At 42.8% G+C, this 17,795-nt stretch overlaps 1 protein-coding gene across 11 annotated transcripts in view; it reads right to left on the reverse strand.

Moving 5' to 3' along the window:
* Positions 1 to 17,795, reverse strand: part of RBFOX1 (RNA binding fox-1 homolog 1) — an 889,443-nt gene that overhangs the window by 51,477 nt on the left and 820,171 nt on the right. For all 11 annotated transcript variants that reach the window (XM_073647782.1, XM_073647784.1, XM_073647781.1 and 8 more), the window contains one exon: positions 838 to 902. In XM_073647782.1, coding sequence (XP_073503883.1) covers positions 838 to 902 — 65 coding nt within the window. The remainder of the gene's footprint in view (positions 1 to 837; positions 903 to 17,795) is intronic.

Here is a 17,795-nt window from a genome sequence, read left to right on the forward strand (position 1 = left end):
CCGGTTTGAGCATATCTCAGCAGAGAGATGAATTGTTGCATGGGTTAATGAAGGATATTTACTGGGACTGCCTGGAATTTTTATCCTTTGACTTTAAGAGGACCGATAACTCAAGTCCTGTGATGCTTGCATCCATTCATTTTTCATTGCTAATAATTTCATTTTGTATTAGCTTACAAAAGTCCCACAATGGTATCCCATATATAGTGATATTGATCACAAAAAACTCCAACAATATGTAGCGACTACTTGCATATAGGATATTAATCCAAAGAACAAGAAGATATCTATAAAAACTAGATATAGTATTGTGACTTTATTTAAAAAAAGTTAAATTTTATGATCTGATATACTAATTTTCTTGTTCTTTGGATTAATATCCTATATGCAAGTAGTCGCTACATAATTTCGTTTTGTGGTGCATGACACAAGACCACCATAAATAGTTGTCATGCACCACCCCTTTAGGCCCTACACTGAGCATAACCTTGAGTGTTCCTTTAAAATAAAGTGCTCCATAACAAGAAAATGTTATATAGTGTCTCCTAAAATTAAATGATAAAATAGTAATTATAAAACAGTTGTGACAGCCAGTTATTTTTTATATTCTAAATTAGAAAATATTTTATATTTGTTTTGCATTTGCATGTTCATACTTTTAGAAGTAGCTTTATTTACTTATATATAGGTACAAGGTTTTAGCTTTTTGATGTTTAAGTCATGATAAGGATGCAGCCCTTTTAATTCTAACATTTTGTACATGTGCATACCCCAGTATACCCTACAGCAATAAATGAACCAATGAAACACATAAAGAGTAAGATTAACAGCCCTTACCTGTCACTATATGCAGCTGCTGTAGCTGTCGCAGGCTGAGCATATCGATAGGCAGCATAACCACCCTGAAAAAAAACAAATACATTTTCAAGTGTTTATGATTGTTAATTAGATGTTAAAAGTTAATATTATTGTGCTAGCATGCAATCACAGGAAATATAAGTATAAGCCAATATTGGCAACTCTTAAAAATGTATTCAGCATGTAAAAGTTTGTAGATTAGTAAAAGACAAAAATATTTCTAGACCATCAATAAAAAACAATTCAGTAGCTAGATTGTATGCTTATTAATGTTAGCCTGCAAACATGTACTAAAGAAATAATTGGTCAGTCTGGTGTTTGCTATTTTGTTACACCAATTGCTTAATCTTTGTTGTAAGCCTTTAGGGGAGCTGTGGGTCCAAACAAAAATGTTAGGAATCAGAAAGTCTTAGGCTACATATGCACACTTTTTATAGAACGTTAGTCATACTGTTACATATGCATATGTAAAAACTGTTTGCTATATAAATAACTCAAATCATGTATACATATTTTTTGGAGGATTTGGAAAAGAATAGTCCTACACATATGCATTAACAGATTCCAATAGATCATTGTTACATAGTTACATAGGTTGAAAAATGACTTTGGTCCATCAAGTTCAGCCTTGTGATGGCTTATTTTAGTCTACGGCCTATTTGTATACTGAACTTTTGTCATACAGCAGACATCAGTCACTTAGTATCAGTATATTTCTATCTGTACCAATGTATCCACCAATAAAGATGTACTCACTTATATTGAGTAATTATCCTTTACTCTATAATAGTACATTTATGCGCATTAGCGAGACTAATCTGTCTTCTGTTGGTAGTTACAAGAAGATTGGTAGCTACAATTAAGGCATGACATGTTTTGCCATAAATCAATCTAAGGGTACATATAATCTTCATGACTAGAGTTCATTTGCAGGATCCTGGTCCAACAGTCACTTTGGAAGTCCATGGCCTTCAGACAAGAGTCTTATGAATATCCTACTACCTGCCAGCAAACGCAAACTCTCTTCTGATTTATTGAACCCGCACCATCATTACATTGTGGCAATGCATGCATTACTTTGTACCGGGCCTGCTAATCAGAAGAGGCGCGAGAGATGTCAAAGATAGTTTGATAGCTGTGATCCAGTGACCACGGGATACCAATGTGACTGCTGGACCTGGGTTAAATCTTTAATCATCTTTATTTGGGACCACCTCTGATATATGATATTCATTTTCTAAGCAAATTGCCAAGGAAACAGTGGTGCTTTTGGCAGAAGAAAACTTTGCCGAGAATTACATTTCTTAGCTTTTTTTTGTGCGATTAAGCTTCTATTGAATCCACATTGCCAATCCATTGAAGTTAATTGCTAATCATATTGTCTTTATTCTAGTGATAAACGATCAATGTCATTATTGAGATGACTCTTTTTAAATTCAGTTAGGCTGTAGATTCTTAAGTTGTTACAGGGAATCTGTCAGCAGGTTTTTGCTTTTTATGTAATCTGAGGACAGCATGAGTTTGGGGTTAAAACACTGAATTCAGTGTTGTGTCACTTATCAGACTGTGTACTGTTGCTTACTTACAACAAACTTTTTTTCACTAGAACATTATCATTGCCCTGACTAGCTGTCTGACCTCGCCCCCTCGTCTGATAAGCAGCTCACTATCAATAGAATATATACATACATTCTGACTGTGTCACAACTGCTGCATCCAATAAGCTAAGTGATGCATCACTGGAATCAGGCTCTCTTTTCCTACATTATGCTACTCTCAGATGAGGTAGAAAAAAACCTGCTGACAGATTACCTATAAAGGATACACAGGAAAAAATATGGTTTGGTCTATTGGTAATGTACATAACTGTGCTGTAAATTTTTGTTGCTGATTATTGCATTCTTGCATTATGACTTCCTTTCCGATCATTTTACTGTATCACATGAGCCACGTTCTAACTCTCCAAATCATACAGGTTCTTATGTATAGATATAGAACCAAAGTTATTTTCTCTAAATATTTTTATGGGAGCCTTAACCCCTTTACGACCTATGACATATCTAGACATCATAGGTCACCTCCACCTCTTTGATGTAGGCTCCGGCGATGATCCCACATGTTTTTAGGCACATGACCGCTGATCTGACCAGCTGTCATTTGCCACTAAGCCGAGGGTGGAATCGCGATCCACCTGTGGCTGTTAACATGTTAGATGCCGCTGTCAATGTCTGATAGTGGCAATTAACATGCCCGCATTGGAAGCAAGTCACTAGCTCCAGCCATCAGTGCCCATGTCACATGATCGCGAGGTGCCGATGGGTCTGCAGGAGCCCCCTGTGGTTATTATAACCAATCTGCTATGAGCGCCATACAGTGGCCGACATTGTGCTGAAGCCCTGCTATGTGTAGCACAAGCAATCAAAAGACCACAGCTTCAAGTCTCCTATCGATACTATTGAAGAATGTAAAACGTAAAAAAGTTTTTAAAAATATTTAAAAAATAAAAAAATTATAAAAGTTCAAATCACCCCCCTTTTGCCCCATTCAAAATAAAACAATAAAAAAATAAAAAACACACATATTTGGTATTGCCGGGTTCAGAATTGCCCGATGTATCAATATATAAAAATAATTAATCTGATCGGTAAACGGCAGATCGAGAAAAAAACTCAAAATGCCAGAATTAAGTTTTTTTGGTCGCCGTAACATTGCATTAACAGGTGAGAAACATATCATATCCAGCCCAAAATGTTATCAATAAAAAACATCAGCTCGGCGTGCAAAACATAAACTCTGACGCAATCTCAGATCCCAAAAAATGGAGATGCTATAGGTCTTGAAAATGGCAACATTTTCTTTTTTAAAAACTTTGGTTTTTTTTCACCACTTAAAAAAAAATCTATACATGTTTGGTATCTACGAAGTCGTAATAACCTTAAGAATCATAATGGCAGTTCAGTTTAGCATTTACTGAACAAGGTAAAAAAAAAAATCTGCACTTTTATTGCAATTTCACCGCACTTGGATTTTTTTTCCTGTTTTCCAGTACACTATATGGTAAAATAAATGGTGTAATTGAAAAGTACAACTTGTCCTGCAAAAAAAAAGCCCTCACACGGCCATATTGATGAAAAAAATATAAAAGTTATGGCCCTGGGAAGAAGGGAAGCAAAAAACGAAAATGCAAAAATGGAAAAACCCAAGGGGTGAAGGGGTTTATGTGACAGTCATAAAAATGCATATAGAAAATGACAATCATGTATGCATGATTGCATGTGGGTCACATGAAACAGATCTACTTTGTTATAAAAAAAAATCTTTAAAAAATAACTGTTTTCTTTTGTAATGGTAACAGTCCCCAATAGAAGAATTAAATTACTAAGACATTTAAACTAATTTAATACCAAGTATTACAGTGTGTTCATAGTAAATTAGCAAGTATAATCCTGCACTCTGTGAATTTCATGCTTCATCATCATTCAGCAATATCTGTATAAACATGCACCGCAGAAGTCACACTAAATACAACTGCTGCACTTTAAGATAAGTGTATTATTTTTCAGTGTTAGAACAAAAAAGGGCAATTTGTAGTTTACAAATTGGTATCAGTATTTTTGATTTTTTTTTTCAAATTAACATTCAATTGTATGTAACGGTAATTGCAGCTGTTTGTTTAAGCCGGGGACAAACAAAAACATGGATTTCAAAGAATTGTGTTCAGTGATGCATTGATTATCAAACTGTGAAAACAGCAGAGCTTCTTGTGCAGTGGACCACAATGTTATATCAACCATTTCAAAATGATCTCAGCATGCCAATTAACAAATAGAGGCCATTCTCTATGGATAAAACAAACACCATTTATGTTCCTATTACATTTAACCCTCCACCCTAGTGTCCCCAAGGATACATTTTTTTGTGGCATTCAGAACTTATAACAATAAAAACTGGAAATGAGCAAACTTATTGAATTCTCAAATTTGAAAAAAAATTGTAATTCACTGTACACAAATTCAGCAATATGGTGGCAAGCTGGCCGCCATTTTTCTGAAAAATAGAGGACCAGTAAAGGGTTAAAAATAAAATAAAAAAAAATTTCTAACCTTGTCGTTCACCTGTACAGCGATGCCTCATTTTTATGCTGTTGCACGCCGCATTTCTGGCCTCCTCACTATGCCAGGACTTTTGGAGGTGACCTGGACTTGGAAATCCCTGACCACATGTGCGCCCCGATGTTACAACAAGATTGCAACCTCACAACATGCAGGGATGTCTAAGTCATGTTTGAACCCGGAAGTCTCAACCTAGAGTGAAGAGGCTGGAGACGTGGTGCACAAGGGCAGAAGAAAGAACTATGGAGGACCCGACAGTGAGCAGCAAGGGAAGCGAAACAGGTGAGTGGTGAGGCTTCAGTTTTCTTTCTCCCATCTTACCTTTATGCTCTGCAGTATGGAGTGAGATATAAAACATTCAATTTGCAGCGAATAACTATGTGTGAGCTGGAAGTAGAATGAGGCCCCATAGTCTTACATAGCAAAAGCCACTTACAGCTCACACTAGCGTTTCACCCAGGAGAGTGGGACATTTTTTTCTCACTTGCCATCCATGTGCTGTCCGTACACAATCCGTTTTTTTGCTCAGCAGCTATTAATCTTTTAAAGGACCATTTACACTTTCCTCTGCTACAGAATTGTAATGTATCCATATGCAAATGGTCTCTTCAGAGAGGAAGAGGACTAGAACTCTAGTGCCACCTACAGGAAGTAGCAGTCCTAAAAGTCAATATCAACCCTTTAATGAGCCTTAACACATGACTTAGGATAAAAGCCAGAATCAGAATCTCAATATGCAGTCACTCTGTTTTGGGGAACAGCCCCTCGTCAGTACAGAGTGTGAGATCTGGTTTGGCTGGTTGAAAGGCGTCAGACCAGTATCTAGGGGTAACGTTTCTCCTTGTGGAGAGTGACATGTTAAGCATGTCAAGGTGAGGAGACTATTAAGCCACAATGCTCCTCTGGGAAATATGTAAATTGCTTGTCTCCCCACCTTGACATGCTTAACATTTCACTCTCCGCAAGGAGAAAAATTACCCTTTGGATAATGCATCCATAAAAATCGGATGTCATACTAATGGTCCATATGGCATGCAATTTATTTCTTACAGTGTACCGATTTCGGAGGGAAATTGCAGCATGCTGCAATTTTTTTCTCATGATGAATACAGCGAATTCAAAGTAAAAATATGCAGATCTGTACTGCCTTATTGAATAATATTGGTCAAAGTGCAGAGCTATTTTTTATCAGATTTTATTTGTCCTATTTATATGCTAGTGTGGGCGAGCCCTAAAAGCAACTTACAGCTCACACATACAGCACAGTGTGATCCAACAAGTGGGAAGAGTCATCATTTGACTCAGAAAAGGACTGGAGTTAAACTTGGAAACCGCAGAAGATAGCGACTGGTGATTATATTAACACACACTTCACTATACTAACATTTACACAAGTTTTGGGAATACAAAAAATAATAGGAGTGCTTATTTAATGAAGAAGTAGTAGGAGAACTGACGAGTGTTACACACACAATGATCAAGGTGGTGGCACGAAACAGATTTGGCTCACAGAAAAGGAAAAAAATTCAGAAAAAATCACAGAAAAAATCAGCCTTACCAAAACCAGGTCAGATTACCAAAGCACAAGCAGAAAGCGGCAGACCCCATGATAAAGGCTGGGGCCACACAGGTGCAAAATACTGATGTCACAGCCACCCATTCCATGAATTGGCAGATACATGAGTGTCTGTGTAGTATTAACATTGCACACAAATCCAGCTTATATAGGACGCCAGTCACACAAATAGGTGTGTTTTATTTTTTTTGTGGTGCACTGTGTTAGGCTTACAGCCTATTAATGACGCCCATAATTTTAAATTGAGCGGGCTGCCTGGCACTATATAGGTGTACCACACAGGACAGATGCCCAAATACACCCACCCAAAAATGAAGGGCCTGGCCACATCCTGAAAAAAATGGAAAATGTGCAAATATATGAAAAATAATGTATAAGATAAATATATTACATGAGGTATTGGTCGATATTTTGGTCAAAATACACAAGCTTGCAACCCACGTCAAGGATCCCCATATTTGCAAGTCCCTATGCTAAAATTAAAAACAGCTCACAGAAAATGACAAAAATTCCAAAAACATCACAAAAAAAACCCAGCCTTACCAACACCAGGTCAGATTACCAAAGCACAAGCAGGACAAGGCAGACATCCTGTGATGTTTTTTTGAAATTTTGTCCTTTTCTGTAAGCTGTTTTTACCAGAGGTCACTGGTAAATTGTGCTCCTGTCAGTGTATTGCTGGCTGCCAGATAGCACTGTCTCATCTCTGGATGTGACTGAGCTATCAATGACATTGACGTGGGACCCTGGCTATATGGTCTACAATGGACAGGTGAGGATGAGGTTGGTTTTTTATTTTACCTTTATTGCAGGTGACAATGGCTTCAAAGATTAGGTTTAAGGTAAGTATATGGTGTTTTTTTTAGTTTTTTTACAGGGTACGAGAACATTGGGGTCAAGGTGCATGTAAGTGTTAGGTGAGTATAATGTGGTTATAATTTTTAGTCAAATTATTTATTTTAACTTTTTTTTTTACTTTGAGTTTCACCATGCAAGTGTGTTGATGAGAAATTACTTCTCCCATCAGCGGCGCTTGTTTACAGTGACAGGAGGCACCGGTCGATGGTGGTAGTAGCCCCATCAGCCGGTGCCTATGACCCTCCGTAAGCTTTTTGCCGCATATCACTGTCACAGCTGCGGGATCACGCTGACACCTGTCAGCATGATCCTGCAGCGCTGTGACCAGAGGTAGCGATCTTACCGCCAGTCACAGCCCCTGATTCCCGGGAGTCACTGTCAGAGCTGCGGAATCATGCTGACGCCTAATGTCCAGTGTTGAACTCCGAACACGAACTTCTCCCGGAAGAACTGTGTTGCAGAGATGCAGAGAGAGAGACTCTGTGGGGTACTCTGCTTCCTTTGGCAGCCCCCTAGCCCTTATTACAACCATTTTACAGCACCAAAGTTTGGGTACCTCTTGACTTCAATGGGGTTCGGTTCCAGTTCGGGTAGAGTTCTGGTACTCGAACCAAACTTCACACTAAAGTTCGGTCAAACCCGACGAACCCAAACATCCATGGGTCCGGTAATCCCTAGTTATAAGCAGAGCATATTCATACACTGGATTTTACCATTTTAAAAATTTGCAAAGGAAACTGTGTCAGAAATCCTAGCCTTATCCTCATATTTCTGCTTTAGATTTTCACTTTGACATGCCAATGCTCAGCATGTAGTTTTAATCCTGTTCATTAGGGCTAAATCATGGGCGACTATCAGATGTGGTTTCTGCACTTACGCCATGTTAAGTTTAAGATAAAAATAATTTTTTATTCAACTGAGAATTTGCATAGACTTCAATTGTGGGAGGTAGAATGCACATGAATTTCACATAAATTGTGGTGTAGGATCTGCATCGAAACCAATATGAAATTTATTACATGTCTATGGGAAAATATTCTTGTAATATGTTTCAGACATCATTAAAATTCTTAGCAGTAATAATGGAGAGAAATGCCCTTACTGTATATTCATGAACACAAAGTTATTTCAAAGTTAAGTTCTACATATATAGATCTCGTTTCATAAAGGACTTTTAGTCAGAATTCTGTAATAAAACTCCTTAACGTCACAAAATGTTTGTGCAAACTATTTGTTAAAATATTTTGCAACTTTTGGTGTTTTTACACCAGTGCCAGCCAGCTACATCAACTTTGAAAAAAGTTGGAGGTGTTGGGTCAAAGAATGGTCTTAGCGAAATCCACCCCAAAAATTCATCATAATTTATGCTACAAAAGTGGTATAAATTATACTGGAAATGTAAGACAACTACTAGCTGGAGTAACATTTCTGACAGGGGTGCCTGGTAGTGATGAGCGAGCATGCTCGTTTCTCGAGATTTACGAGCATGCTCGGGTGTTTCCGTAATATCTTCAGCGTGCTCGAATGTTATGTTTGAGTCACTCCATGTGCATGATTTGCGACTGTTTGACAGCTTTAATACATGTGAGGAATGCCTGTTTCTTAGGCATTCCTCACATGTATTAAAGCTGTCAAACAGTCGCAAATCATGAGCACTGAGTGATGAAAACATAACACCGAGCACAGCTGAAGATACTCGGCGAGCACTTGAGCATGCTTGCCGAAGAACATACTCGCTCAACACCAGTACCCGGCAGTTTTAAGATACGCAAATTCATTAGGAGGCACACAGTTTTTCATGAGTTTGGCACATCTTACTCTAGCGCTGCCTACATTAACCCCTTCTTGACCTTCAATTTTCCATTTTTGCGCTTTCGTTTTTTCCTCCCCTTATTCCAAGAGCCATAACTTTTTTATTTTTTCATCCACAAAGCCGTATGAGAGCTTGTCTTTTGCGGGACAAATTGTATTTTTAATGACACTATTTATTTTATCATGTGATGCACTAGAAAGTGGAAAAATTTCCAAGTGCGCTGAAATTGCAAAAACAATGCAATTCCACAATTTTTTAGTTTTATTTACCATGTTCACTATATTCTAAAACTGACATGGCAATTCGATTCTCCAGGTAATTATGAGTACACAGATACTACACATATACAGTTTATTTTTTTATTTAGGTGATGAAAAAAATGTCAGAAATTAGTAAGAAAAAAAATGTTGCTTAGATAGCCATTTTCTGAGACCTGTAACATTTTAATTTTTCTGGATCTGGGGTTGTGTAATGAATTATTTTTTGTAGCCTGAGCTGATGTTTTCGATTGTGTTTTGGGGTAGATTCGATGTTTTGATTGCCTCTTATTGCATTTTATTGCAATGTTGCGATGATCTAAAAAACTTAATTCTGCCGTTTTAATTTTTTTTCTCGTAACACTGTTTACCGATCGGATTAATTTATTTTATATTTTGATATATGACTTTTACAAATGCAGTGGCACTAAATAAGTGTACTTTTTAAATTGTTTTAATTGGGGCAAAAGGAGGGTAATTTATAGTTTTTTATTTTTTTCCTAATTTTAAAGACTTTTTTCCTCACTGTCTTTTTTCCTCACTGTCTCACTGGAGCACTGCTATGTGTAGCAGAAATCACGAACTCCTATGAACACCAGCCACAGGCTGGCGTTCACAGGAGGATCATAATGACAGGTATGGGGGTCATCAGTAGACTCCCAGCTATCATGACAGCCCTTCAGCACTCCACGATCGCATGATGGCACACCGATGGGTGAGATGAATGATGTGCTTTCGACCGGTGAAATCTTCATTCAGTGAAGACAGACTTTCCCATTACTAATATAGGAGATGACAGCTGCAACGGATACAATTCTATGTAGATGGGAGGAGAGAGGAGCTAGAGGCAGAGCTCCACCCCTACCTATCTAGACAGAATCTTAGCAGTAGCAGGCCCATCTCCTATCTCAGTAATGGGAAAGTCTGTCTACACTGAATGCAGATTTTACTTCAGAATTGAGAATGTTGATAATGACTGATAAGTAGTGTTGAGCATTCCGATACTGAAATATCGGGTATCGGCCGATATTCGCGGTATCGGAATTCCGATACTTAATTCCGATACTTTTGCAATATCGTATACCGGAATCGGAAGTTCCCATAATGCAATGAGACATTTTCATTTTATTCAGCCAATGAGGATCCTAAGAAGTGTGGGCACATCCTGTTAGGCATGTAGGCATCTTAACTAATGGCATGGCTGTGATTGGCTGCTGAAATGATGTCATGATGCACTATAAAAGCCACCGCCGCCATTTTGAGCTCACTCTGCTGTGAATTCAGTTAGGGATAGGACGCTGTTGTTCTGAGGGACAGTTTTAGCTACCTATTTGCTCTATACTGCTTTACCCAAGCTACTTTCTAAATCACTGTGCCTTGCAGTGCTAGTGCACAGTTCCCTGTGCTGTTCACCGCTGTCTGCAAGGTCTGTGTGTGTGAGTGCAGCTCACCCTGTAGTGTGTGCTTCAGCCAAGTCTGGTTGTAGTGCACTCAGTGTGTGTCACTGCCTCATACATTGTCCTTTTTTGCCAATTCATAATTTTTCCTGATATCTCCTATTAGTGTGGTGGTTCCATCTGTATTCAGCTAAATTGGTTCCAAACACACTATATAGGAGTAGATAGAGAAATTTTATTCCGTCTTGCAGCGCTAGTGCACAGTGCTCTGCATCTGTACTGTTCACCGCTGTCTGCAAGGTCTGGTGTGTGAGTGCAGCTCACCCTGTAGTGTGTGCTTCAACCCCGTCTGGTTGTAGTGCACTCAGTGTGTGTCACTGCCTCATACATTGTCCTTTTTTGCCAATTCATAATTTTTCCTGATATCTCCTATTAGTGTGGTGGTTCCATCCGTATTCAGCTAAATTGGTTCCAAACACACTATATAGGAGTAGATAGAGAAATTTTTTTGGTCTTGCAGCGCTAGTGCACAGTGCTCTGCATCTGTACTGTTCACCGCTGTCTGCAAGGTCTGGTGTGTGAGTGCAGCTCACCCTGTAGTGTGTGCTTCAACCCCGTCTGGTTGTAGTGCACTCAGTGTGTGTCACTGCCTCATACATTGTCCTTTATTGCCAATTCATCATTTTTCCTGATATCTCCTATTAGTGTGGTGGTTCCATCCGTATTCAGCTAAATTGATTCCAAACACATTATATAGGAGTAGATAGAGGAGCCTTTCTGCAGCCTTGGGCCCTGCAGCCCCAGCCAGATTAGTATTAGCCTATTTTTTGCAGCCTCATCTATTGCATTGTAGGTTACCTTCCTACATTGTAATAGCTACAAAAAGTTTGTGATACTATCGTTATTACATCTTTAGGCACATCCAGTGTCTTTTTGTGACAAAAAAAAACCTAAATAAAGTTCACCAAACACTCCACTTTACAGTTGTGTAGGCCACATTAGCTCATATTAAAGTCTAGTCCACACTTTATAAAATTAGTGTTTCTTATACCTGTTAGCAGCTGTTCAGGAATAAGCACACTAAGCCCTTAGTACTTTTCTGCCTATCTTTATCAGTCTACCAAGATGAAGAAGGCAGGGAGTAAGGCATGTGGTCGTGGGCGTGGGCGTGGGCGTGGAGTTTCTGCAGGGAGAGGACGTGAGGATTCTGTGCCTGCAGGGAGAGGACGTGGGGATTCTGTGCCTGCTGCGGGCACCAGTGACTCAGCATCCCCCAGTTTTACCAGGGAACAGTCCTTTATGCGCAGCTTTGTAGGAGCTAGCCTTACCCCACTGCTGCGCGAGGACCAAATTGAAGCCGTTGTCGGATGGATGGCAGCTAACGCATCGACTTCAATTAGTTCCAGATCCTCTCAGGTCCTGAGCACTGAAGAGCACCCATCTGTCTCTTCACCACCTGCCAAATTGCCCAGGCAGTCAGAGAGCCCTGGACAGGAGCCATCTCTACTTCTGTTCTCTGAATCTCTTGGCTTGGAAAGAGGGGGCCAGCCAAGCAGAATTCGAGAATTTGAAGAAGAGGTAGTATGCAGTGATGCGCAACCGTTTTGTCTCTCTGAATCTGAAGAGGCGGGTGGGCCAGTGCCTATGGTCAGCAGCACACCTCAGTACGCATCTGATGATGAGACTCAGGTGCCACTTTCTGGTGCGTACTGTGCTGTCGAGACTACCCAGGAGAAGCAGTTGTTTGAAGAGGGTGGTGTAGATGATGAGGTCCTTGACCCATCATGGCGTGAGGGACAGGAAGGTGGTGGGAGCAGCTCTGAGGAAGAGATTCCCCGAACGGCACAAAAAGGAGGGAGAGGGAGGGGGCAGACTTGGTTGCCTGTAGCCTCCACTTCGGCACCCATTAGGAGCATGGCTCTTCCAAAATCCAAAGCGGGCGCTCCCAAGACTTGCAGTGCCTGGTCCTTTTTTGACACAGTTGCAGATGACATTTGCTTTGTCAAATTCAAGCTGTGTAATCAGAAGGTGAAAAGAGGGAAAAGTGTCAGCAACCTCAATACCACAAATATGTGGAAACATGTGCGGACCAAGCACGTGGTGGAGTTACACAAACACACTGAAGACCTAGGCCAACCTACAGCGCCACCTACCACCTCTTCAGCTCGTGTTGTAGCCTCTTCCTCCAGCTCACACACAGCTGGTTCGGCTTCCTCACAGGATCGCCATGGAAGAATCTCTGGCACTGTTGTACAGAGACACAGTGTAAATCCACCCACAGCACCACTTTCCCTGTCATCCTCACACTCCCAGGCCAGTCTACAGCCATCGTTAGCACAGGCATGGGAGAAAAGGCGCCCATACTCGGCAAACCACCCCCGAGCACAGGCTCTGAATGCTGGCATTGCTAAACTACTGGCCCTTGAAATGCTATCATTTAGGCTGGTGGAGACTGACACATTCCGTAACTTTATGGCATTGGCAGTCCCACAATACAACGTGCCCAGCCGCTTTTATTTCAGCAGGCAAGCCGTCCCTGCCCTGCAACATCATGTGGAGGGAAAAATTAAACATGCGCTACAAAACGCCGTCAGTAGCAAGGTCCACCTGACCACTGATGCGTGGACCAGTAAGCATGGACAGGGACGATACCTTTCCCTCACTGCCCATTGGGTAAATGTTGTGGAGCCGGGTACAGATCTTGAGAGTGGCGCTGTACGTGTTCTGCCAACTCCAAGGATTGCAGGAATCCAGTCTGTACACATTGACTCCTCCTCATACTCCAGTTCCTCTGAATCAGCGCTGCAGGAGCCGTCACGGTCTACCTCCACATCGACCCGTGAACGGTTACCTGTTATGATGACCGATATGAGCACAGCCGTGGCCAAACGTCAACAGGCCGTATTAAAATTAATTTCTTTGGGGAATCGAAGCCACACAGCGCAGGAGCTCTGGAATGCCATCAAGCAGCAGAGTGACGTGTGGTTTGTGCCAGCGAATCTCCAGCCAGGCATGGTAGTGTGTGACAATGGCCGAAATCTGGTGGCAGCTCTGGGCCTAGGCAACCTCACTCACATCCCATGTCTGGCACATGTGCTCAACTTGGTCGTGCAGAGTTTTTTGAGGGACTATCCGGATCTTGATGCACTACTTCACAAGGTCCGCATAGAGTGCGCTCACTTGCGGCGTTCCAGCAATGCAAGATCACACATTGCAGCTCTGCAGCGCCGATTATGTCTTCCGGAACATCGCATCATATGTGACCTACCCACCAGGTGGAATTCAACGTTACATATGTTGGAGAGGTTGTGTGAGCAGCAGGCAGCAGTAATGGAGTACCAGCTGCAGCAGGCGCAAACAAGTCGCAGTGCGCGCCGTTCACACTTCACCACCACTGAGTGGGCCTCTATGAAGGACATTTGCCACGTTTTGCGTGCCTTCGATTATTCCACGCGGATGGCGAGTGCAGATGATGCACTAGTCAGCATGACTATCCCCCTTATCTGCCTGCTTGAAAAAACACTGCAAGCACTAAGGGACGAGGTTTTGGAAGAGGTGGAGGATGAGGAGTCACAAATGCCATCTGCTTCTCTACAGTCTGCGCAACGTGGTTCCTCACAAAGGCCTAGGCAGGGGACACTTTGTGAGGAGGATGAGGAGGAGTCAATGGATGAGGAAGACATCTGTCCAGAGGAGGGAGGTACACAATGCTCTAGTAGTCAGTATCTAGAGCGAGGGTGGGGTGATGCAGAGCAGGCAGAGATCACGCCTCAAGCAGGGGACAGCGTTTCTTGGCCAGTTGGCAGTCTGCAGCACATGGTTGATTTCATGCTACAGTGCCTGAGAAACGACCGCCGCATCGCCCACATTCTCAACACGGCTGATTATTGGGTGTCCACCCTCCTAGATCCTCGCTACCGGGACAACTTACAAAGCCTCATAACACCGTTGAACCGGGAGCGTAAAATGCGGGAGTACCAAGACGCACTGGTGCATTCCATCATGTTCTCCATTCCAACCGAGAGCAGTGCTGCTAGTGCTTTACAAAGCAGCTCAGTGCGTCGAGGCAGTGGAGGAAGCTCTGCACAAAGAGGGAGCAGAAGCAGCGCCTCAGCACAAGGCAAGACCAGTATGGCCGAAATGTGGCAAAGTTTTGTGTCCCCGCCGCCACAAATGTCTACACCATCACAGACGGCTCCAGTCAGCAGGAGGCAACGTTTCCGTCAGATGGTGACAGACTACATGTCTTGCCCTCTTAGTGTACTCCCAGACGGCTCTTCTCCCTTCAAGTTTTGGGTCTGTAAGCTGGATACATGGCCAGAGCTTAGTCAGTATGCACTGGAGGTGCTAGCTTGCCCTGCTGCTAGTGTATTATCGGAACGCGTCTTTAGTGCCGCAGGTGGTGTACTAACAGACCGTCGCATGCGACTATCCTCCGATAACGTTGACCGGCTTACTTTTCTCAAAATGAACAAAGCCTGGATCTCTCATGAATTTGCCAGTCCTCTTCCAGAATAAATAATTGGTTGGCAACAGTATCCAGGTCTCCTGTTCTGTTCATGTTTCTACCACCTGAACTGTAATCCCTGAGCTCCAACACCGCCAGTTGGCGCTCGGAAGTGCCGTCTGCACAGTCAACACTTGCTGCCGTGTTATTGGGGTTCAGTAACGTCAGCTGTTCCCCTGCTGTGCGGACGGCAATTTCTCCTGCTCTGTCCACATCCACTGTACTACTGATTTAAAACCTCCTCCAAATACACCTCTGGCTCCTCTGTTTTCAGTATTATCCCTGAGCTCCAACACCGCCAGTTGGCGCTCGGAAGTGCCGTCTGCACAGTCAACACTTGCTACCATGTTATTGGGGTTCAGTAACGTCAGCTGTTCCCCTGCTGTGCGGACGGCAATTTCTCCTGCTCTGTCCACATTCTCACTACTACAGATTTTAAAGTTGCTCCAATTACACCTCTGGCTCCTCTGTTTTCAGTATTATCCCTGAGCTCCAACACCGCCAGTTGGCGCACGGAAGTGCCATCTGCACAGTCAACACTTGCTGCCGTGTTATTGGGGTTCAGTAACGTCAGCTGTTCCCCTGCTGTGCGGACGGCAATTTCTCCTGCTTTGTCCACATCCACTGTACTACACATTTTAAAGTTGCTCCAATTACACCTCTGGCTCCTCTGTTTTCATTCTTATCCCTGGGCTCCAACACCGCCAGTTGGCGCTCGGAAGTGCCGTCTGCACAGTCAACACTTGCGGCGGTGTTATTGGGGTTCGGTAACGTCAGCTGTTCCCCTGCTGTGTTCACGGCAATTTCTCCTGCTCTGTCCATATTCACTGTGCTACTTATTTAAAACTTGCTCCAATTACACCTCTGGCTCCTCTCTATTTTTATTCTTATCCCTGGGCTCCAGCACCGCTAGTTGGCGCTCGGAAGTGCTGTCTGCACAGTCAACACTTGCTGCCGTGTTATTGGGGTTCGGTAACGTCAGCTGTTCCCCTGCTGTACGGACGGCAATTTCTCCTGCTTTGTCCACATCCACTGTACTACACATTTTAAAGTTGCTCCAATTACACCTCTGGCTCCTCTGTTTTCATTCTTATCCCTGGGCTCCAGCACCGCCAGTTGGCGCTCAGAAGTGCCGTCTGCACAGTCAACACTTGCTACCATGTTATTGGGGTTCAGTAACGTCAGCTGTTCCCCTGCTGTGCGGACGGCAATTTCTTCTGCTCTGTCCACATTCTCACTACTACAGATTTTAAAGTTGCTCCAATTACACCTCTGGCTCCTCTGTTTTCAGTATTATCCCAGAGCTCCAACACTGCCAGTTGGCGCTCGGAAGTGCCGTCTGCACAGTCAACACTTGCTGCCGTGTTATTGGGGTTCAGTAACGTCAGCTGTTCCCCTGCTGTGCGGACGGCAATTTCTCCTGCTCTGTCCACATCCACTGTACTACTGATTTAAAACCTCCTCCAAATACAGCTCTGGCTCCTCTGTTTTCAATATTATCCCTGAGCTCCAACACCGCCAGTTGGCGCTCGGAAGTGCCGTCTGCACAGTCAACACTTGCTACCATGTTATTGGGGTTCAGTAACGTCAGCTGTTCCCCTGCTGTGCGGACGGCAATTTCTCCTGCTCTGTCCACATTCTCACTACTACAGATTTTAAAGTTGCTCCAATTACACCTCTGGCTCCTCTGTTTTCAGTATTATCCCTGAGCTCCAACACCGCCAGTTGGCGCACGGAAGTGCCATCTGCACAGTCAACACTTGCTGCCGTGTTATTGGGGTTCAGTAAGGTCAGCTGTTCCCCTGCTGTGCGGACGGCAATTTCTCCTGCTTTGTCCACATCCACTGTACTACACATTTTAAAGTTGCTCCAATTACACCTCTGGCTCCTCTGTTTTCATTCTTATCCCTGGGCTCCAACACCGCCAGTTGGCGCTCGGAAGTGCCGTCTGCACAGTCAACACTTGCTGCGGTGTTATTGGGGTTCGGTAACGTCAGCTGTTCCCCTGCTGTGTTCACGGCAATTTCTCCTGCTTTGTCCATATTCACTGTGCTACTTATTTAAAACTTGCTCCAATTACACCTCTGGCTCCTCTCTATTTTTATTCTTATCCCTGGGCTCCAGCACCGCCAGTTGGCGCTCGGAAGTGCTGTCTGCACAGTCAACACTTGCTGCCGTGTTATTGGGGTTCGGTAACGTCAGCTGTTCCCCTGCTGTGTTCACGGCAATTTCTCCTGCTCTGTCCATATTCACTGTGCTACTTATTTAAAACTTGCTCCAATTACACCTCTGGCTCCTCTCTATTTTTATTCTTATCCCTGGGCTCCAGCACCGCCAGTTGGCGCTCGGAAGTGCTGTCTGCACAGTCAACACTTGCTGCCGTGTTATTGGGGTTCGGTAACGTCAGCTGTTCCCCT

The sequence above is a fragment of the Phyllobates terribilis genome, unplaced genomic scaffold (assembly GCF_046119375.1).
Source record: "Phyllobates terribilis strain yellow unplaced genomic scaffold, ASM4611937v1 Scaffold_9__5_contigs__length_417890890, whole genome shotgun sequence".
NCBI classification, from domain to species: Eukaryota; Metazoa; Chordata; class Amphibia; order Anura; family Dendrobatidae; genus Phyllobates; species Phyllobates terribilis.